The sequence below is a fragment of the Sprattus sprattus genome (genome assembly GCF_963457725.1).
Source record: "Sprattus sprattus genome assembly, chromosome: 8".
Taxonomy (NCBI): domain Eukaryota; kingdom Metazoa; phylum Chordata; class Actinopteri; order Clupeiformes; family Clupeidae; genus Sprattus; species Sprattus sprattus.
In genome coordinates, this window is record NC_137927.1 from 3,569,247 (window position 1) to 3,592,855 (window position 23,609).

A 23,609-nucleotide genomic window follows, 5' to 3' on the forward strand; every position below is an offset into this window, starting at 1 on the left:
AATGGCCTGTTCTCATTTTACGACCAAACATCAGTTTGAAAGGCGACACGCCTGTCATGGCATGTGGAGTTGCACGGTAAGTCTGTATGAAAGCGGTCATTGACACACAGACACTTTGCGTGATGTTACGCTCTTTCAGGAATGTGGAAACCGCAGTCGAAATCAGTTGTGGGCCATTGTCATTGACTTTCCAGAATAACAAAATAAAAGAACTGAGAATGGGGATTGAAATAAGTTATATGTTTCAAAGAAATGTATTCAAACAATACATTTCCAATTCAAACAATTTCCATCAAAAGAAATAATCAGATGTCAAACATTTGTGTTTTCATATAGCCACTTTGTACATTCATACAGCCGGCTGGCGCACACACACACAGACACACACGCACTCATTAGTTTGCTCAGGAGACAGAGGTGTCCATCCCTAAAATAAAGAGAGCAAGATGTATTAAATTACAGAAATATTCCAGAAGGTCCTTTTTCCATCCAGATTCCAGTGGCCCGTGAATGCCAAACCCCTTTTATGGTTTCCTTAATTTTGTTCTTCATAATTAATTCAGCACTCCTGGCATCATTTGATGAAGTCAGAAATTCAGTCGGGCTAAGACCTGTTTTGAGAAAGCACATTCTGCAGTTTTCATCTTATTAAGGTATGCATTACTGGTAGGATAAGCACTTCTACCCTTCCCCCTTTGATCTGCGGTTGCCTTTGCGGCTTTGTTTTCAAGATCCTTACCTTTGTTTGTTCGCTGTGTCCTGTAATTTAAATGACAGAGCACTTAGAAGATGTTAGGTTTAAATATGTCAATAGTTTACTTCTTGTTCTTCTAACAGTCTAGCATTTAGCAGCCTTAACATCTGACTCTATCAAAAGCCTTGTGAATACTATATCCATCTTCTAATGAGAAACTGTCTGTGCCTACTCTTTCTGTTCTTGTCAGATTTAACTCTTTTAATGTCTTTTATCATTTCTAATAATGGCCATAGCAGTCTGGACATGGAAAGGAACCCTATTTCCGGGAACCCTATTCTCATGAATCATGAGTCATATCCAAGAAATGTTCTTCACAATTTAACGGAAACAATTTACAAATTAACTTAGAACTATTTCTTAATTCAAAGATTTAAACGCTGAGGATCCTTCCAACAACCGTTATGACCAAAAACACTTCTATTCTTTTGGGATTAAATATCAGAGCAGAACACTAGATCTGTGGAGACAAATATCTTAACCCCAGCTCCGACTGTGTTGGACTAGATGCTTGGGGAACTCTCTTATAGAGCCCGAATGGAACTTTTGGTAAGCCGGTGGAATGTATTAGTATGTGTGTGGGTGAGTGGGTGTGTTTGTGGTTTGTGTGTGTGTGCTGGTTTGGAGGGTGAAGCGAGGCTCTCTGCTACAGAACAGTGGAGTGTTACTCCGATTTCTGACTTAACACTCTGTTAGATACATTTATATAAAGACGTTAATATTAATGAGACACAGACCAGCAATCAGAATTTCAGCACTTTATCTTTTGCAAAAGAGGGAGAGTGTCACAACCAAATATCATGAACAAACTCCAAAGATGAGCTGGGCGCAGACAGCCTTTATGTGAGTATAAAAAACATGTTTCATGAGCAGACAAGGGGCGTTATTTTCCCAGGATGATAAAATGTCCGTTTCACATCGCTACAGAAGTTACAGAAGTGTTCTCAGAACATGTCCTTGAAAGAAGAACGGTATGCTTGACTATCAGTGCAAAAACAGGTGGTATGCCTCAGCAAAACAGTATGCCTCAGCAAACAGGATAAGCATTCAGATTAAAATAGAATAACAATGCCCTCCTTACATTTCTCTATCACACTCAAGTTGTCTTTCTCTAAGCAGGGGCTGCTTGTTAGAAATGACTGGTATCCATTGCCTATTTTTCCCAAGATCAGGTAAGTTCTATAATAAAAATATTACTTACCAAAATGCTTTGCCAACTGGGGTGAAGAGACATCTTGAAGCAAACTCGAATCTAAGCAAATACAAGAATGTATCTCGTGCTAGGAACTTCCATCTGATAGTATTCAGTATTCATACCATATATTTGGAGACCCAGTCTTAGATATGATCAGTCATGAATCAGGTGTAATCTTGAACAACAGTGGACACCATTGTGAGACAGGGACTGAAGTGTACTCACTCAGAGCTTCACTTAAAGGGATAGTTCGGTTTTTAAGACATGAAGTTGTATGGCATCTACATCACCAGTGTAATACAATCCACGCTGACTTACCTCCCACAGCGTCCTGTGAGCAGAGTTCTCGTCCAGTTTTGGTCAAACCGAAAGTAGTCCGGCAGGTTTCTAGACCCAGGAAAATAAAACGTTTCTCTTCCCAAAACATTATGTGTTCAAAAGAGTGATATATTTGCATCCCAAAACCGTTGTAGTGGAAAAAGTCACACCTCGTTATCACTTGGCCCTATTTTCAATACGCTCGATAATGCAATCTCACAGCTAGAGTCTACCTCTTTGATTCGCGAAAGTTGATTCGCGAAAGTTTGATTCACCAAAGTTGCCTGAGAGAAACGTCCATCACAGGAAAACGATGAAAACTGAGACAACATTTGATAAAATTGACATAAAGCATCGTTTTCCTGTGATGGACGTTTCTCTCAGGCAACTTTGGTGAATCAAACTTTCGCGAATCAACTTTTCGAGAATCAAACAGGTAGACTCTAGCTGTGAGATTGCATTATCGAGCGTATTGAAAATAGGGCCAAGTGATAACGAAAACTGGACGAGAACTCTGCTCACAGGACGCTGTCGGAGGTAAATCAGCGTGGATTGCATTACACTGGTGATGTAGATGCCATACAACTTCATGTCTTAAAAACCGAACTATCCCTTTAAGACTTATCTGATTATCCATTTAAAGATTGCAGTTAAATGCAATAAGGGGTGTCACCCTCTATTCATGAGGCCTTGGTCCATCAAGGCACTTTGATCTGACCAAGAGGTCAAACTTTAATTTTTACTTTAATCTTTCTTTTAAAAAGAGTATATGCTCTCACATGGCAGGTCTCTCTTCCTCTTTCCCTTTTACAGTTACTAAGCAGAAAATTGTGAGGTAGCATAATTCATAAAAAATAATAAAAAAAACAGTTAGGCCTACATGTTAGCTCTTTCTGAACATATCTGAACACAAAGTTTTCATTTCGACTTACATCAAATAAGACACATTTAACATGTGTGTATGTATGTATGTATGTATGTATGTATGTATGTATGTATGCATGCATGCATGTATGTATGCATGCATGTATGTATGTATGTATGTATGTATGTATGTATGTATGTATGTATGTATGTATGTATGTATGTATGTATGTATGTATGTATGTATGTATGTTTATGAACATTATAAGGATGCCATTATGTTTTGTACCTGCCCACTTGATGGATCTCTGAAGGATCTGTCTGTGTGAACTTGCTGAGACTTAACTTCTTAAAAACATGAAATACATTAAAAAAATAGTTGAACAAGCGCGGCTGTATTCTCTGAAAATAATGTATTTTGGTATATAAATAAGATCATTTTGATCTCCCAGATGATATAACTTTGTCATGTTTGAGTTTTCTGTCTTGGTAAACTAAACTGACCAAGTAACATATGAGCACAAAACACAGTCCCAACACAGCAACCAACCCATAAACAACAGGATCCACAGCTTTGAAAAAAAAAAAAAAAACAGCAGAAAACCACACGCTGTATGTAAAGACACTTCTCTTTGGTACATCATAAAATAACATGCGTCGTCATCTGTTAATGCTGCTACATGCTGCAACCATGTTCCTCATCTGCAATAATCATATTTGATGAAAACAAATACCTGTGTTTAAAGGCGCCCGAGGCAACATTAGAGACTTGAGACTCGAGTAATAAACGTTCAATTTCTAGTCTTTTTTACACGTAGTAAGTTTCAATAACACCATACCATTACATATCGACATTCAAGGAGCAAAGATGAGACGTCGTTGTGTGGTGAGAAATTTGCCATTGAAAAATAACTTTGAACTTCACTACAGGTGTGAACTACACTACAGGTGTGAACTACACTACAGGTGTGAACTTCAATACAGGTGTGAGCTGCCATATTTGAGTGAAGCCCTCCAACATATTGTAGCGTGCAAGGGGGGTTGTTTGCTTCCGTTGTGTGTGTGATGTGGTTTAACACCATAGCGCTGAGAATGTTAATGTTAAATTGTGTGTGTAATGTTCCATTTCAGTACTCATGTTTGCCTGCTTGTGTTAATGTAAGCATGTTTTTTTGTTATCACATTGAGTCTTTGTGTTATGTGTAAATGCCTGTTTGTAGGCCCATGTCTCTTTTACTGTATGTTTTACCGTATTTGTCCCCCCTCACCCTCTGAATTCAGAGATTTCTTCACACTTTATTTGGATGGACAAATATTTGAAATGCCTTAATTAAAAATACTTAATATTATTTTAAATGAACTTATGTTCATAAGAAGGATTCCAAAGCACCTAAAGCATTATTCAAACTGTATGAGCTCCTTGCCAGATTCCTCTTCACAGTAAACATGTGACTCTTCACATATTTCATTAAAACCCTCCTTTTATTTCAGCATTTGCTTGAAATACATTGATACATCAGTCAGTTACATTAGTACATCATTCAGTTACATTGATACATCCTTCAGTAACATTCTGTGTTTTTTACTATTGTGAGAAAAAAAAGAGATTCTGCTTCCCCTGATGTTTATTTCTAGATATAGAGAGAGACAAATGAAAAAGATGTAGCTGGAATAAGTACTTAGCACTGTGGGCAAAAGAGGAAGAAAACAAGAGGGGGGAGAGAGAGAGCAGCTCATTCTGTGACTGTTTCTGAATTCTCCTCTGGCACGGACCGCAGTGTGTGTGGCGAGTCGCTGATCATCAGGCTGATGCTGCTCATTGACTTATTGTCATGCAGCCGTGCCGCTGTTCCATTGGTTCCGTTGGCTGCCATAGTCCCATTGTCCTCTCTGGGAGTGGGTCTGTCCACGGGTGAGAGGGCCATGGGAAACTCCTCCCTGTCCTGCTGCTGCAGGTCATTCAGGATTTGCGAGGACAGGAAGTGAGGTTCACCAGCACGTGCATCTAAAGGAAATGGAATCATTGTGAGTGTGGGGATGTGCAGAAAACAGATTCATCATGAGAGTGTCAGTGTCATAAACAGAATCGCCATGCGTGAGTGCATCTACAGCAGAGGTGCCCAACCCGTCGATCACGATCGACTTGTCGATCTTGGAGACTTTCCCTGTCCATCTCCAAAAAAAAAAAACATTTTAATTTTAATTTTCGTTTTCTTACGGACTTCGGGTGACCATAGTCAGAAACTATCTCTGAACACAGCTGAAGTGTTCTCTGGAGGATTCTTAAATTGAACCTGAAATTGAATAAGGTGCCAGATTTCTAGAGACTTCCAGGCGAAAAACAAATCGTTAACAGCCCTGGGTACTGTTTGGCGACGCTCGCTAAGCGGTTTAGCGAGCTAGATTCCAGGCTAAAAAAAAGAGAACGCCCCTTTATCGGGTTTGGCGAAACAACTTCTGATAAATGACCATAGTAACATATCACTTAGCACTAACAGGCTAACCAAAGTTTAGCTGGTTAAGCTTGCCACACCCAAGGCAAAAGGAGGGCTCCCATTGACAAGGAGTCATATTAGATACTTTGATTAGCGTAGGAAGAGTTCTTTGCGATTGCCAAGATCCATTTTACCATCATGATGAGTTCTTGTATGAGCGCTACCGATCCACCCGACAAGGAATAATTAATTTAAAAGACCTTCTCGAGTAATTTATTGCAAACACAGTCGAACATTGATTGTCTTCACTTTTTTGCGAGTGGTAGCCTTCATTTTTGTAATGTCGGCGATGCGGAGAACAAAGCACTCATAATTATATGACAGTGAAATTAGCACAGTTGAGTTGATACACCCGAAATAACTTGCATGCGCAGCAATCCTGAGACGTGATTTTTAGTTTGCACATGAATACTAACGTCTTCTTTGATCCCAGGAAATTTGAGCACATAGCCCATCTCCCTTACGGAGATATTGGCGAACGTTGTTTTACCTACTTTAACTTACATCATTGCAAACGTCTAGTTTTGCAAACGTGTCTAGTTTTTGTGCAATAGTGAATAAAGTCTCAGTCTACTACACCATATAGCATATCATTTTTGTAGAAAATTATTAAGGTGGATGCATGATAAGAAGAGAGAAATACACACAATATATTTTCATTGCTTCAATTTATTGAATTTCTTATTAATACATTTACATTTAGTAATTTAGCAGACGGTTTTATTCAAAGCAATTTACAAGGAGATGTAAAACTGTATTTATTGCGGAGGTGAGGGGGGTTGAACCAGTGGTCTGTTGCATACTAGCCATGAGCTCTCGAAGTCACGTATTCAACACAGAAAAAGATATCACGTCTTAGACAGCCTATTGCTGTCCCAGCAGCGGCAGTGTTGGATTTTGACATGATTATGGTCTTGAATTCTTCATAATGCGTTCATGGTGATATCCTGCCTTAGATAAAAAAAATCATAGTTTTGGTGACCTTTCCTGCCTTTTGAAGCAGGACGTGCACGCGCAATTTATCTGACGAGATTAGCCTGGGACAACTTAACTTGACGTTTAAGTAATTTATCGCACGTCGCCAGACCGGTATAGCCTGTTCTCATTTAGCGAGCTAGATTATCTCATGTCGCGAGCTAAATTTATTAACTTAGCTTCAGTTGTACGCCGAACAGGGCCCTGTATCCAGTTTGCCCAAACAGTAGATGCTGCTTGTGCTTTCTATTAGGCTACTGTGTATGCATGGCAAGTGTGAGAGCGCCAAAGTTGTGTAGTGGCCGCGAGCGGCATTGCAGACCGATAGATATTTCAAATTGGATATGAAGATGAAATCTGACACATAGTTTCAGCGTTATATATGGGCTGTGGAAATAATTTAGAAAAATTATAGTTTGAGATGGATTGATAATTAATATAATTGAGAACCCCTGGTTAAATGTGTTCTTGGTCACATCAATTTGAAAGCGGGACCAAAGTGTTTGCTTTAATTCAATTACAACTAGGCCCAATACAAAGATAAGGTGTAAGTGCAGTTTTGAGTCTGGACAGTCTTTTTCTCTCAACGCCTCAATAGGTAGATCTTGCCTTCACCAAGGCAAAGGTCGGTGATCTTGGGCATAAAAAGTTTGGGGACCACTGATCTACAGGAAACAGAATCGTCATGCTTGAGTGTGTCTACAGGAAACAGAATGGTCTTTAGTGAGTGCGTCTACAGGAAACATAATCGTCTTCATTGTGCGTCTACAGGAAACAGTAGCAGCCAGGGCAGCTGTGGCCTACTGGTCAGGGTTTCGGGCTGGTAACTGGAGGGTCACCGGTTCGATCCCCGACCAGTAGGAAAAATGTGGGTGGGGGAAGTGGTAGAGCACTGCTCTCCCATACCCACATCCACGGCTGAGGTGCCCTTGAGCAAGGAACCTAACCCCGATCACTGCTCCCCGGGCGCCGCTGAAGGCAGCTCACTGCTCCGGGTTAGTGTGCTTCACTGTGTGCCTCACTGTGTGCTTCACTACCCTGGATGGGTAAAATGCAGAGACTAAATTGTGACATCAGCCACATATAAATAAATTGGCTTATAGATAATTTAGAGGTATGTGTCCAATATATGAGATTGGCCAGATATTACTGTGATATGTTGTTTTGATAGTCCATAGAATGTTTTCACATATGCCACTGATTCCAGAGCGATAGGGGATAGGGTCACTCACTCACTCACGCACACACACACACACCTTTCCTGCCTGCCCTATGGCTGCGCTCTGTTTGGAAGTCACCTGTTTTGTTTTTAAACCGTGACGCGGAAAACCAGAAGGGAGAAAAAATGAATGGAGTCACAGAGGTGACCTGCGCTCTGTTCCGTTTTCCCTACCTACCGTACCTACCATCCTTAGTGTGAGTATGTAGGGTGTTCCGTTTTCCGATTTCCCATTTCCGCGTCGAAAAGAAGTATACCCAAAGGACCCGTATCTGTACTCATAACGGTCAAAACGCTGAGTGTGGAAGCAGGGTACACTGTCCATTCTCAACGGCCACCATCTTGTCAACGTAGCGGAAGAGGCGGACCCAGGCAGAGCCGCTCAGCTCGAAAAAGACGAACGCGGGGCTTGTCGCGATCGTAATTTCCGCTGGTATCCTCGAGGTCTCCAGTTCAAGGATTACATTACCGATCGGAACTATATTGGATTAATCCCTACTCACGGTTAGGAATACGGTCGGGATAGCGCGAACAGTTCAATGGCCGTCTTTTTTGAAGAGGTGAGATCAAACCTGTTTCTTCACTTTATTTTGATGCTGGTTGCGATGTCTAAAGGAACATTGTCTCGCTGCTGGGTGGATTAACTCATGTGGAATAACTCACGTGGATGTACCTTTTTTTTTGTTTGGACATGTAATTTGCATCAGAGGTTTTGAAGAGTTTTTTGAGACGTGGGACTAGTACAAAACTGCACGGTTTTGTTTGGACGGTGATACAGACTCTCTGGCCTACGGGCTCTTTCTCTTTCTCAGCTCCTTTTCACTGTCACTATAAAATAAATGTATAATTCATGTTATTTTCTGTCGTGCGTGTTTTAATGAACCAAATTCATTTGTTGACAATATCTGAGCGCCTAGCCCAGATTTGTTACAAAATTCAGAGTGTGTGTGTGTCACTATCTCTGCCGTTAAAAACAGTCACTAGGGCTCCATTTCCATTCCATTCCAGTATGTCTACAGGAAACAGAATGGTCTTTAGTGAGTGCGTCTGCAGGAAACAGAATGTCTTTAGTGAGTGTGTTTACAGGAAACAGAATCGTCTTTAGTGAGTGCGTCTACAGGAAACAGAATTGTCTTTAGTGAGTGTGTCTACAGGAAACAGAATCGTCTTTAGTGAGTGCGTCGTCATGCACCAGTATGTCTACAGGAAACAGAATGGTCTTTAGTGAGTGCGTCTGCAGGAAACAGAATGGTCTTTAGTGAGTGCGTCTACAGGAAACAGAATCGTCTTTAGTGAGTGCGTCTGCAGGAAACAGAACCGTCTTTAGTGAGTGCGTCTACAGGAAACAGAATCGTCTTTAGTGAGTGCGTCTACAGGAAACAGAATCATCTTTAGTGAGTGTGTATCTCAGTATCTCACACTCAGTATCTCACACTCAGTATCACACACTCAGTATCTCACACTCAGTATCTCACACTCAGTATCTCACACTCAGTATCTCACACTCAGTATCACACACTCAGTAACACACACTAAGTAACACACACTCAGTATCTCACACTCAGTATCACACACTCAGTATCTCATACTTAGGCTGGGTTGCACCAATATGGATTAAATTAATCCTGGTTTAGAGTTAATCTAGGTTTTAGTAAATCCAGGTTTAAACTGGTTTATAATTAATCGGAGTTGTGTTGCACATCTTAATTTTAACCCTGGATTAGTTAAACTAGTTTAAACAAGGGTTAAAACAGGATTAGTTTATGTTCAATGTCCGCCATGATGGATTCCGACGAAATGTAAACAAATAAACAAGGTTGTTTAACAATTACGGAACTAAATAGCCTAAAATAAATGCATCCGGTATTTTTCCTAAACTAGCTGCTTTTTGAATAAATGCCGTTACTGATACGGTTTGTTGCCGTTTAGCCCATAGACAAACATATAGCGGCTATAGCTAATAAACACAGTTACTTTAGCCAGCTAGCTAGCTATTATGGCAAGTCAAAGAGGGTAATTTGAAAAGATGTTGCGGACCGAGTTGATGGAGGAGTTTGGGGTTACAATTGAGGATATGAGGACTGACAGCATTATACTAGAGAAGGAGAGGAACTTGGTCCAGTTAGCTGAGCGCGTCAATGGCTCTAGCGGTATCAAAGAGACGAGGAACAGGGCACAACTAAAAAGCCTGTCGGAAAAACCTCAAGGCTAAGGCCAAAAAAGATGCGGCGGTCAATTTCAAACTGGCAGCGGACCACCACTAATGACTACGGATCCTCTGTCAAAGAAGATCATTGATATGATCCCGCAGCAGATTTCCCCCCTCCCCAACCCCTACGACGATGATGGCACATTAGATGACAGTACAGCCACAGAAGCGGTGAGTAACTAGATGACGAACTAAATGACGTCGCTAGCTATATTTTATAATCGTTGTGGTGATTATGCACTGCCGTGACTGAACATGTAAATAGGGTGTAAATATTATGAATAGCAGGTTCCAATAATTGCTGTCACCAGTAGTAAGTTATCACTCTATCCAACGCCGTTAGTTGCAGCAATAACATGACAAAATGACGAAAGTAGGCTATCATTTGTTGTCAATAAAAGAGAGATAAACCTCCTCCAGGGGTGGTTTAAATAAAAATGCTAATCCAGGTTTAGATAAAGTTTAAAATGACTGGTGCAACAGATTTGATTTTAATCTAGATTTAAATGGAAATTAAACAGATATTGCCAAAGGGTTAGATTAACCCAGGATTAATTGTAAACTAAAGTTAAACTAGGTTTAAAGTTTGGTGCAACTGGATTAAAAGACAAACCTGGTTTAGACCTAGTTTAAGAGTTAATCCTTATTGGTGCAACCCACCCTTAGTATCTCACACTCAGTATCTCACACTCAGTATCACACACTCAGTATCTTACACTCAGTAACACACACTCAGTATCTCACACTCAGTAACACACACTCAGTAGCACACTCTCTGTATCTCACATTCAGTATCACACACTCAGTAGCACACACTCAGTAGCACACACTCAGGGCCTGATTTACTAAGGCCAAGGCCAGACTAAGCGGATTTTCATACTTTCCGGAACGTATTCGGGGTTAGTCAATCGCGGCCAGACAAAGCTGTGCTGCGCTGTTCTACGGCCACACACACCCATTGAAACTGGTGAATATGCTGTAGTACATATGCAAGGCCTGTTGGTGGCGCTGTGAAGGGTGCTACCGGAAATGGAGAAGAAGACTCGTAGAAGAAGACGACAAGTTACAACTAGTTAAGTTGGTGACAGTTCAGTTTGTCGCCAAGTAGTTGACCATACTGTGCCTTATACATTTCCTATGCTTAAATCATCATTGTTCGACCTGTATGTGATGCATTATGTGCATACCTAATGAAAGTAAGGGTTTTCATGAAGTTGCTACTGTGATAGATCGTGTGTATTAAATACCACATTTTGGGCTACCTTCTAGTGCTATTAGTAGTGATTAGCACGCTAAGCGGAGATTTAGCTATGTTCTGTTCTTATGTTGATACGCCGTAATAAAGATGTGTTCAATCCTGCTAAGATTTCGACTGGATGAGATATGAATGAGATCCATGTTGCCTAGTGTAATGTCCACTATTATATGTATCTAGTAATATTAGTTGTGTAATTCAGTGCAGTGTAAATTAGTCCCCATAAAGAAGACTGCTTTGGTAACTCAGTGAATAAAACGTGCCCTTCTTAGATCGTTGTTTGCCAGCCATAAACAGAACAGAAGACTTACATTTTTTTGTTTTTATTGCGACTGGGAAGATGTACGTGACTACTTGACAGCTTCCAGCGTTCACGTGGGATAATTACGTCATCAGATTCGCGGATTCAAACCCGATTTGCGGCCAGACAGGCCCTGATAGCAGGGTAGATTGCAACCTTCCCACTCTGGAGAGGGGATTCTAACCTTGACGGAAAGTAACGCTCCAAATGGCAGATTTATCTGGCCGGGAGGCCAGTTTGTCAAGTTACTTTCCGGAAAGTATGAAAATCCGCTTAGTCTGGCCTTGGCCTAACATTGCGACCGCAGCTTAATCGTATTAACGCACAGTGTTTTTGCGCATTTTCCGTGGTATTTATCAAGCCAGATCCCCGCTGGGCGCTCTGTGCTTACTCCGCCCCTTTAGGGCCTGATTTACTAACATTGCGACCGCAGCTTAATCTGCGCCTTTGCCAGGCGCACATTAACGCACGGTGTTTCCCCGCATTTTCCGTGGTATTTATCAAACCAGATCCGCGCTGGGCAATCATTATTTAGCGCACCGTTAAAAGACGGGAGAAATCGCCTGCAAGTTACTGCCACCATGGAGATTTGAGGAAGAAAAAACTAAGGTTCTGCGAAGAGGAATTAGAAATATTGGTTCACGTTCGCTCAATCACTGAACCTAATTCAATGTGCACGCGTTATATTGTTATTCTGCCCGCCATCACCTACAGCGAGATGTTTAAAAGAACACGATTATAAAGAATATGCTGTTGGTGGCAATAATGCATAAACTGTCTATTATAACAATAATGATGTGTACATGGTGAGATTAATAAGTTCTGCAAGGGACATGGGTTCACTACAATATATCCGGAAGATAGAACTGTCATGGACAGATCCAGGGTATTTGGCTACCACGTTAGTAATGGTCATGTTGGCATCACATATGACCTGGACATTCATTGAATATGTGTGCTTTCTGTTTCGGTAAATGTGTTCGTGGATTGAAGGTAGGACTGTTTGCATGTGGGTGCAATCAATGGCTCCAATTACGTTCGGAAAGTTTAATTTCAGCTATCATAGTGGGTAAATGTATAATGACCAGTGTGCCGTAGCAATGCGTCGAGTACCTGGGTGAATATTTGGCTGAGTGAAGGCTGAGATACACCAACTGCAGATGCTATGACTGTTTGAAATTATCCGGAGGCCAATATTTGCAAATGTTGCAAGGAGTTTAACAACTGATGGAATGGAATGTGATCGCTGGGTGGAGGGTTCGATGTCGTCTCTGATCTGGTCCCGTAATTGAAGTATTGCGTGGCTGGTTAACCTGTACCGTCTAATGATTTGTGGTTCGCTTAACTGTAGTGTTATACGAGTTGAAAAAAATATTTCTGTGCGCTGTCTCTGTCTTCTTTCTTCGCCTTGCTCTTATAACTGCTGCCATATCAACGTTTTCAGACTCAATGGAAATGCGCTTCCTGGTTAAGACGTGCTTTTATGAGGCGGAGAATTAGCCCGCAAATTAGAGACGTGCGCTCGCCAGGCAGTTTTAGTAAATACCACGCAATACATCATTAGGCACACTTAACTTCTCTCCTCCCATATATTTGCGCTTCACGCCCAGGTTTCTTATAACCTCACATCTCGTTTCGGCACACACCCACAAAGCGTAAAAATGCGCTTCTACTCAAATGCGCCTCCTTTGCAAATACCATTTTATGTTTACGACCGCTATTTTACGCCTGAAATGGGCGCAATCCTGTTAATAAATCAGGCCCTCAGTATCTCACACCCAGTATCACACACTAAGGGCCTGATTTACTAACATGCGACTGCTGCTTAATCTGCGTTCGCACATTAACGCACTGTGTTTTTGCGCATTTCCCGTGGTATTTATCAAACCAGATTGCGCTGGGCAATCTGGGTTTACTCCGCCCTATATAGGGCCTGATTTACTAACGCACGGTGTTTTTGCGCATTTTCCGTGGTATTTATTTAGGAAGAGAAAATGAAGGTTCGGCTAAGTGGAGATATATTCTATATATTGGTTCACGTTCGCTCAATCACTGAACCTGATTCAATGTGTGCGCTGCTATATTGTTGTTCTGCCCGCCATCACCTACAGCGAGATGTTTAAAAGAACACGATTATAAAGAATATGCTATTGGTGGCATTAATTCATAAACTGTCTATTATAACAGTATAGATGTGTACATGGCGAGATTAATAATTTCTACAAGGGACATGGGTTCACTACAATATATATGGACGTGGGTGCAATCAATGGTTCAGATTACGTTCGGAAAGTTTGCGATTTCAAAAAAAGTCCTGTTTGATGTCTCTAATTTCAGCTATGGCAGTGGGGAAATGTATTGACCAGTGCGTCGTAGCAATGCGTCGAGCACCTGGGTGAATATTTGGCTGAGTGAAGGCTGAGATATACCAACTGCAGATGCTATAACTGGTTGAAATTATCCGGAGGCCAATATTTGCAAATTAGTTTTAACAACTGATGGAATGGAATGTGATCGCCGGGTGGAGGGTTAGATGTCTCTCTGATCTGGTCCAGTAATTGAAGTATTGCGTGGCTGGTTAACCTGTACAGTCTAATGATTTGTGGTTCGCTTAACTGAAAATGTGTTTTACGAGTTGAAAAAATTATTTCTGTGCGCTGTCTCTTTCTGTGCGCGCTGTCTTTCTTCGCCTTGCTCTTATAACTGCTGCCATATCACGTTTTCAGACTAAATGGAAATGCGCTTCCTGGTTAAGACGTGCTTTTATGAGGCGGAGAATGAGCCCGCAAATCAGGGACGTGCGCTCGCCAGGCAGTTTAGTAAATACCACGCAATACATCATTAGGCGCACCCCTCCCATTAAATAGCGCTTTACGCCCACGTTACCACCCACGTTTTGTGCCATCCCACCTGTTGGCAGGTACACACCCCCAAAGCGTTAATATGCGACTCTACTCAAATTCGCCCCCTTAGTAAATACCGTTTTATGTTTACGACCGCTATTTTACGCCAGAAATGGGCGCAATCCTGTTAGTAAATCAGGCCCTAAGTATCTCACACTCAGTATCTTACACTCAGTATCTCACACTCAGAGTGTCTCACCATCCAGCAGGATGAGTCGGCAGCGGTTGCGGCACTCCAGGGATCCTTCTAGAATGTTCCTCAGGGCTCTGTAGAAGAGCAGGACCTGCTGGCGCCGCTCAGGGAGGCCAAAGGCCACACTGCTCTCCTGTGACATCTGGTAAAGGGTCAGCAGAGGGGTGGCGTACTCTAGGATGCAGTAGTGAACCTACACACACAGGAGAGGGAGAGAAAGTGTGTGTGTGTGTGTGTGTGTGAGCAGAAGGTGGGAATTCTCCATGATACAGGGGTGAACCTACACACACACACACACAGAGGGGAGGAAGAGGGAGAGTGTGTGCGGTGTGTGTTGATGTGTGAGCAGAAGGGTTGGCTCATAGGATGCAGTAGTGAACATACACACAGACAGTGAGAGAACAAGAAATATGTGTGAGTGTGTGTGTGTGTGTGTGTGAGTTTCAGTGTGAGTGTGTGGGTGTGTGTGTGTGTGTGTGTGTGTGTGTGTGTGTGCAGAGGGATTGTGTGCAGAGGTACTTAGGACACAGTCGTGGACAGCGTGTGTGTGTATGCATGTGTGTGTCTGTGTGTTGGAGGGAAGTGCATGGAAAGCCCCTGGAGTTCCACACAATGTCAAATGAAACAGTTCTGATTTGCATCTGGCAACGATTGTATTCATCGGCAGCTAGTTGCCATAGAGGTACTGTGGATAGTTTACCCTCACTTGGTTAAACTCAGATCACTACAGGAAGAACATTTTCACCGAGTCAGTCATTCACATGCTTCAAACTAAGCCTGTGTGTGTGTGTGTGTGTGTGTGTGTGTGTGTGTGTGTGTGTGTGTGTGTGTGTGTGTATAGAGTCTCTAGGGGAGACAATGCTTCTCAAAGAAACTAAGACGTACACAGCACTCACACATTACATGCTGTTCTTGTAAATTCCAACTCCAACACATGCACACACAGATACACATACTATATGTGCACACGCACACATACACACATACTATATGCACACACACACACACGATACACACATACTATATGTACATACTGTATATGTCCATAGAAACGAATGAAGAGCCTATTCTCACCTGTCCCTTTTCATCCCTTATGCTGTACACACTGTTCTTGAACACTCTCTTCCGCACCCCAGCACGGTCCATCTCCGACGGGGGCAGGTGGTCATGGAAACTGACCCGGGGGTCATCGTCCTCGGGGTGCGCACAGACCGAAGCACTGAGGGGCAACAGGATGTGCAGACGAGACGACCACGGGTCTGTCAGAGCGCCCTCTGCTGGCAGGTTGTGCCTCTTCTGGTTATACTTCTCCACCCCATCCTCCAGCACTGTAACCCCCCCCCCCCCACACACAAACACACACACACACAAGATGTATATAAGCGCACTCACAAAGCGAGAGAGAGAGAGAGAAGGGAGAGATGCATAAAACACCCCATCATCATCATTGCGACATATACATTAGTGTACACAGACAGACCAATACAAACACACAGTGAACATTTATGCACATAACCATGCACACACATAGGGAACACATAGTGCTTCATTTAAGCAATAAGCCCCAAGAGGCCGTGCTTTGTGCTGATTTTAGAACAGGTAAGGGGAGTTGTTAGGCACGACGCGAAGCAGTAATATGGAATGTAATCAGGTCAAATTGTAAGGTAATGCTGGATTTTACAACGGCTTTTAGCCAATCAAAATCAAGGATTTGAACAATCAGGTTTAGAATTGTAAATAAGGGGGTCCTGGAATACTAGGGTGGCAACAGAGCTTGTAGAACCCAACAAAGCTTGCAGAACGCAACTGAGCTTGCAGAACGCAACAGTGCTTGCTGAAGGCAACAGTGCTTTGATGGTATCTAATTTTATACCATATATTGGAAGACTCAGTCATGGATTTGTCAGTCATTTCCAGGTTTTATTCTTGAACAATGATGGCCATCATTGTGAGACAGAGCTTGAGTTCCACTCACCAGCTTCACCTCAAGATAATTCTCTTAAAGGACAGGGTCTTATATACATTATGTGTAGGGGTGTAACCATCTATTCAAGTAGGCCATAGCTGCAGACTCTTTTGTCTTGACCCAGAGGGGGAAGGGGTCTCTCACCTCCGTCCACAGGTCAAACCAAAGAGTCCTTACCCAGGAATGCTTACATGCTAATAAAAGTAACATTTATACTAGGTATACATAAGATGGAATTATTGACTATGGCATATCCTTATTAACTATGAATACCGGTCCCTTCAGCTTGCAGAAGGCATATTCATTAGTACTTCTTCGAGGCTTCGGACACTGTTGTGTACGGCAGATGTCTCCAGGGAAACCTACTAGTGTTAATTTGAAATTAGAGGACATTTTGTGGGGCAATACTAAAAAATGGAGTTCTATGGGGCAGTTTGATTTTTTTTCCCTGGGGCATTGTCGGCTTTAAGAGGCAACTAGGGGGCTTCCTTTGTGGCGTCACAGGACATCATGGGACAGCATTACCAGGACGACATTCGAACTGATGTAATTTAAATGACGTGAACATACATTGTATAAAGAGATAGAAGCTATAGGAGGTCTTAAAATGGCAACTTACGTGGCAGTACCAACTTCAGATAGCCCTGGTAGAAAGACCAGGCCAACCCATGGGCCACGTTCATCTGCCTTGACTCACAGATCTCAGAGATCTCCACTTCACTTGGGGCCTGGAAAACACACACACACACACACACACACACACACACACACACACACACACACACACACACACACACACACACACACACACACACACACACACACAAAAAACACACACATACACACATACATACACACACACGCACACACACACACACACACACAGACACACACACACAGACACACACACACACACACACACACACACACACACACACACACACACACACACACACACACACACACACATACACACACACACACACATACATACTTACATACACACACACATACACGCACGCGCACACACACACACACACACACACACACACACACACACACACACACACACACACACACACATACAAAAACACACATTCACACACACACAAAACAAACACACACACATAGATACACAATATTAAAGGCACCCAGTGCAACTTTCGAGGCAAAAATAAACGTTTAATTTTTAGCCTTTTTTACACGTAGTAAGTTTCAATAACTCCATACCATTACATATCGACATTCAAGGAGCAAAGATGAGACGTTGTTGTGTGGTGAGAACTGATAGAAAATCGTTAACAACAACTATCTTTATTTATTGGTGCCACCAATAAATAAAGCAGGATTCCCGTCGGCAATTCTCTGAGTTTTCCGATGAGTTATTGAAACTTACTACGTGTAAAAAAGACTAGAAATTGAATGTTTATTTTTGCCTCGAAAGTTGCACTGGGTGCCTTTAATATATGGTGAGGCTATAAGTCTGCCCTTTATCTTCTCTTCCGTTGGTATAGTAAATGCCTAAGTGTCTTCTTTCATGTTTTATTTACTCATTTTCTGTACTTGAATTCCTGCTGTCATGGAAGTAGGCAATATTGTTCAGGATGTGGCTGTGTAAAGCTTATGCATTATGCATTATATCTCCCTTTGCTTGAAGATCCACCAGGGATGACAAGACGACAGAAAGAAAGGCTGATTCAAGAAAGAAGGCAGCTGAAGAAGCAGTGGAAATGAATAGATTCTGAACAGAGAGAAGGTATTAGTGTACTGCAGGCAGAGGTAAAGAGTAGATGATGAACAGAGAGAAGGTTTTAGTGTACTGCAGGCAGAGGTAAAGAGTAGATGATGAACAGAGAGAAGGTATTAGTGTACTGCAGGCAGAGGTAGAGAGTAGATGATGAACAGAGAGAAGGTATTAGTGTACTGCAGGCAGAGGTAAAGAAAAAGCAATCAACCCGTCCATAACATACAGTATGGGGTAGACAGAACAGGAAGACAAGATTGAGGGAAGAATTACAGCATAACATTGGGCAGGGGGGGAGTCAACCCCCAGACTATGCTCCTAGAGGAGTACAGTGTGGGAACAGTAAAAAAAACACCTCAGCACATAAGCACAAGCATTTTACATGACAGATTTGCAAGGGTTGAGGGGTGGGGGGATGGAGGTAAACCAGTACAAACAAGCAGCCACCCGGTCCTATTCGCCATTCCCCTGGAAGGTCGGCGCGGTCACAGACCCACCTGGATGGACTAGGGGTAAGAAGCGGGCAAAGGCGTGGGATGGGGGGTCAGGAGGGTGAAATGCATATTGGTGAGTGGTATGTATGTGTGTATGTAGGCCTGGGTTGTTGCCCTCCTAGGCCACAAATCAGTCAGATTCTCAGTTCGCAAGATTGTGGTTGCCATGGAGACATCCTTGTTCCGGTTCCAGGCAGAGACAACATTCCACAGGTGTCTGTGCAAAGGGGGAAGGGAAGGCAAGAGAGTCTCACTACATCGCACTTCAGGGGAGATGTTCTTCCAGCAACGGCCTTGGCCGTACTGTTTAGGGGGGCCGAAAGCAGATAAGATAGGGATTGTTTGGTCTTCCAAGTAGCTGTATTCCAATTTTCATGGCTACTCTTTAGCCAGCTTCTCCCACTTTTCCATCAGGTCTCCAAAACGAACCATATTCCTTTGCAGATCCGTTAGTTTCTCCAAGTTGTTATCCATCTTGTGGTTTAAAGCCACAGTCTGAGAGCCAACAGCTCTGCCCAACGCATCAATCATGTAAGTGTGTGAAGTCTTTCCTCACTCAAGAGAAAACAGGACGTTTGAGAGTTGAAAGAAAGGACCTTCAACAAAGTATCTTCAACAGCTACAGCGTGGGTCTCGTGCTACCGGCAGACCTTCCTCCAAATAGAGAGATTCACCATGGGACGATGGCCCCCCCAGTTAGAGAGACATGGGACGATGGCCCGCCCAGGTGGAGAGACATGGGACGATGGCCCGCCCAGGTGGAGAGACATGGGACGATGGCCCGCCCAGGTGGAGAGACATGGGACGATGGCCCCCCCAGGTAGAGAGACATGGGACGAGATAGGCCCAGGTGAAGATAGGTTGTGCATTGTGCAAAGGTTGTGCAAAGGTTGTGCAAAGGTTGTGCATTGTGCAAAGACTGTATCTCATCATCTCCTGGCCCTAACGGGGTACGATATCGTGACTACAAAGGAGTGGCTGATATTTTGAAATATCTATGGAAGCTCATAGTGATTGTATGGGAAAAAGGAACAATTCTAAGGATGTAGCGTCGGGCAGGTGGTATTTTCATTCCGAAGGAGAAGAACGCTGTGAACATAGGCTAGTTACGACCAGTCTTCTCAATGTGGAAGGAAAACCTTCTTTAGTGATGCTTGGTCTCCAATCTGAAGTCAAACAGTTTATTTGATATTACCGTGCAGAAAGCAGAAATCCCAGGTTTTTCTGCAGGCACCCCCAATTTCCTGCCATTCCAGCTTATATGGATGACATGATTTAGCCAAGTTTAATGGCAAAGTGTGAAAAGGGCAGGAATGAAAGTGAAACCTAGTAAATGTTTAAGTGTTTCTATCAGTAAAGAGAGGTTTTATATTGATACCTTTTATTTTAGAACAACCTGTGAAGGGTTAAGGCAGGTGGTACTATTCCACATTGAGTGACTGTGTCTGGTTTCAGAGCTTAGAGAATTCATTGTTTTACGGCTCAGTGCCTGATAAACTGAAATCCTGGTGCTTGCAGTTTGGGCTTTTGCCACATGTAAGGTGGCCTCTGACTGTGTGTGAAGTTTTCAGAGGTGGAGAAATTTGAGAAATTCATAAATAAGGCAGTTAGGAAATGGCTTGGGGTACCACGATGTCAAAGTACTGTAGCTTTGTTTTGAAAAGGAATTTCACAGTACAGTCGTCAAGAACACTGCTCCAACAGTAAAGACAGGGAAGAAGTGGAATCCAGAAAAGCAGCTCAACATGCCCAAGGCGCATTATTTACAGCATAGGGATATGACTGAGCAGGTACAGAGTAAAAGAGCAGGGTTTTGGCCAGGTGACATGTGGAAAGCATGTGGTAAGGCTACATTGCTGGAGAGGAGGCAGATGGAAACTAGCTTTGTTTCGCCTGCAAGACAAGGAAACTAGATGGGCCACTTCTCAAGCAAGGGAAGAGTGATGAATAAATTGGCATGGTGTTGAGACGAGGAAGATCAACTGGAGAGAACTTTGGCCTATGGACCTTATTCATCATTGGAGGTACTTATGATGACCACCCATGTGGCTTATGTTGGCTTATTAAAACATAATTTTTCTGGAACTACTTGTAAAACTGACCCAGGGTCACTGCACATGGAGACATAATCAGGTTGGAATAATTTGCCTGTCTGTTCGAGAATAAAAGAGCGAGAATAGCTCTTTGCCGGTTAATGACTTACTAACGATTTATTTTGTGCGCACATACAAACAGTTCTGGTAAAGTGCTGAATCGGAGATTGCTGGCTGATGTCGCTAGACAGCTTTAAGAACCAAAGTGTATTGTTGTGACTGCTAAGGGACCAGACATGGTGTTGTATTCTGAGAGTGAGCGGTTTAATTGCTGCGTAGGATCTATGGCTGGGCAGTTGTTATATGGGTTAGGTTAAGATGCTTGCTAAGAGCACTTGCATGTAAAAGTGAGGGAAGTCCCCAACTAATTCCACAAGGAACTTAATATGAAACTTCTCTGGAATGAAATAAAAAAAGACACACTCTCTTCTTCTAGTGAACCACAGAGACCAAACTAAGAAACTGCTGACTGGGTATTTGGCATATTGTCACAATACGGAGAGCTTGCAGTGACAACCTGTTTCCCCTGAAGCAGATAAAAGCTGTATGCGGACGAAAGTCCTTGGTGGCTAGAGACAATGACAAGTATATAAGTTCTTTACACAAATGTTTTCTACCTTTCTCTCTCTCGCTGTCTCTCTTTATCTATCTATCTTCTCATTCACACACACACACACACACACACACACACACACACACACATACGGAGCACACCAAATGAAGCATCAAAATGAGATCTGGGGCTTAACAAAAGTGTATTATAAGCATTTGGTCTTCGTCAGAGTTGTCACTGTAAGCTCTCCTTATAGTAACGATATGCCACAGACCCAGTCAGCAGTTTCAAACCAGTTTAAGATCAGTAAGAGTAGACTGTAATGTCAAAAGATTGCTGGAGAGACTGGGATGCTTGAGTCAGGACTGAAGCAGAACATGTTTGAGAATCTACCAAGGACAGACTTTACTAAGGACAGACTTTACCAAGGACAGAATTTACTAAGCACAGAACGTTTTGAGATTGGGTGGTAATTGTCAAGAGTTTTATGAAGCCTCGTATCCTTGACAACACTTCCCTGAGATCCGTCAGTTGTCAAAGTAACAGCTGTGTTGTTTCGGTCATTGCAAGCCAAGTCTCTTTGCTGCTATTTAGTGAGCTTGAAAGTTTTACTGCTGCCTTAAAGATGACCAACTTAGCCATCATATGACACGCACCCACACCATTACTGTACCCATTCCCAAGTGTAGATATAATGTGTGTGTGTGTGTGTTTGTGTGTGTGTGTGTGTGTGTGTGTGTGTGTGTGTGTGTGTGTGTGTGTGTGTGTGTGTGTGTGTGTGTGTGTGTGTGTGTGTGTGTGCGTGTGTGTGTGTGAGTGTGTGTCTCACCAGCACTTCAAATGTCTTGAGCAGTACATAGCAGATGGCTATGAGCAGAACCCTGCCCATCTCCTCCCAGCTGAGAGCACTCCCTCGGAACACACACAGCAGAGCCAGAACACACACCGCAGCCTGCGCTCTCCAACACACACACGCCTTCAGCAGACTAATCACACTGTTGCTGTGCCTATGGAGGAGAAGTGAAGGGTTATTAACAATACACACACACAGACATACTCATACACTCAAACACACAAACAAATACACAAACACACACACACACATACATACACACACAAACCCATGCACACACACACACACACAAACTCAAACACACTCTCCATCATACACACAAACACACACACACTCACACACCCATACAAACAAACACACTCATACACACACACACACACAACCCCTCATACACACAAACACACGCTCTCACAGACACATACACACAAACACACTCACCTTTGTGTGAAATGCGAGGTGGCCTCCTCAGCTAACAGACACACTCCATGCAGGACGACCCCAACACACAGGCCATAGAGAACCGGCTCAGCAGCCTGGATGAGCCTCGTGACGTCAGACACGAAGCCCCACTCCAGCAGAACATACACACCAGTAATCACCAGACCACATACCCGTGGCAATGGCCCGCGAGGTCTCGGAACCACTGACTCACACACACTCACTGGCATCATCTGTGGGCACACACACACACACACACATACATACGCACACACACACAAGATATCTTAAATCTTACAATGCCTCTTGTTTTTACCTCCTCTGAATCATCTGGGGGCAAACACACACATTTAAACATACACACACACACGCACACAACATACAGTGCCCTCCACATTATTGGCACCCTTAGTGAATGTGATCAAAACAGGCCTTAAAAAAACATGTCTTTGCTTTACCTCTTGGTCTTTCTCTGAAAATATTCACAAAAATCTAACCTTTTCATTGAAGTAAAATTATTAAAAGAAAAAAAAATGTTTGACGTTAAATAAATATTATTGTCCAAAACAGGTGTGCCACAAATATTGGCACCCCTTAATTTAATGTTTTGAGCAGCCTCCCTTTTCCAAGATAACAGCTCTTGAGTCTTCTCCTATAATGCTTGATGAGGTTGGTGAACAAATGGCACAGGATCTGAGACCATTCCTACATACAGTATCTCTCCAGATCCTTCAGATCCTTAGGTCAACGCTTGTAGACTCGGCTTCAGCTCTTACCACAGGTTTTC

The 23,609-nt window shown here is 42.8% G+C and overlaps 1 protein-coding gene across 1 annotated transcript; it reads right to left on the minus strand.

The window, feature by feature from the left end:
* Window positions 1-4,864: 4,864 nt before the first annotated feature.
* On the minus strand, window positions 4,865-23,055 carry sting1 (stimulator of interferon response cGAMP interactor 1; the record flags this gene model as incomplete). Its single annotated transcript, XM_080843975.1, has 6 exons — window positions 4,865-5,136; window positions 14,688-14,874; window positions 15,756-16,009; window positions 17,267-17,375; window positions 22,361-22,538; window positions 22,823-23,055. The coding sequence occupies 6 exons, from the start codon at window positions 23,053-23,055 to the stop codon at window positions 4,865-4,867; spliced, it is 1,233 nt and encodes a 410-aa protein (XP_080700101.1).
* Window positions 23,056-23,609: the final 554 nt, after the last annotated feature.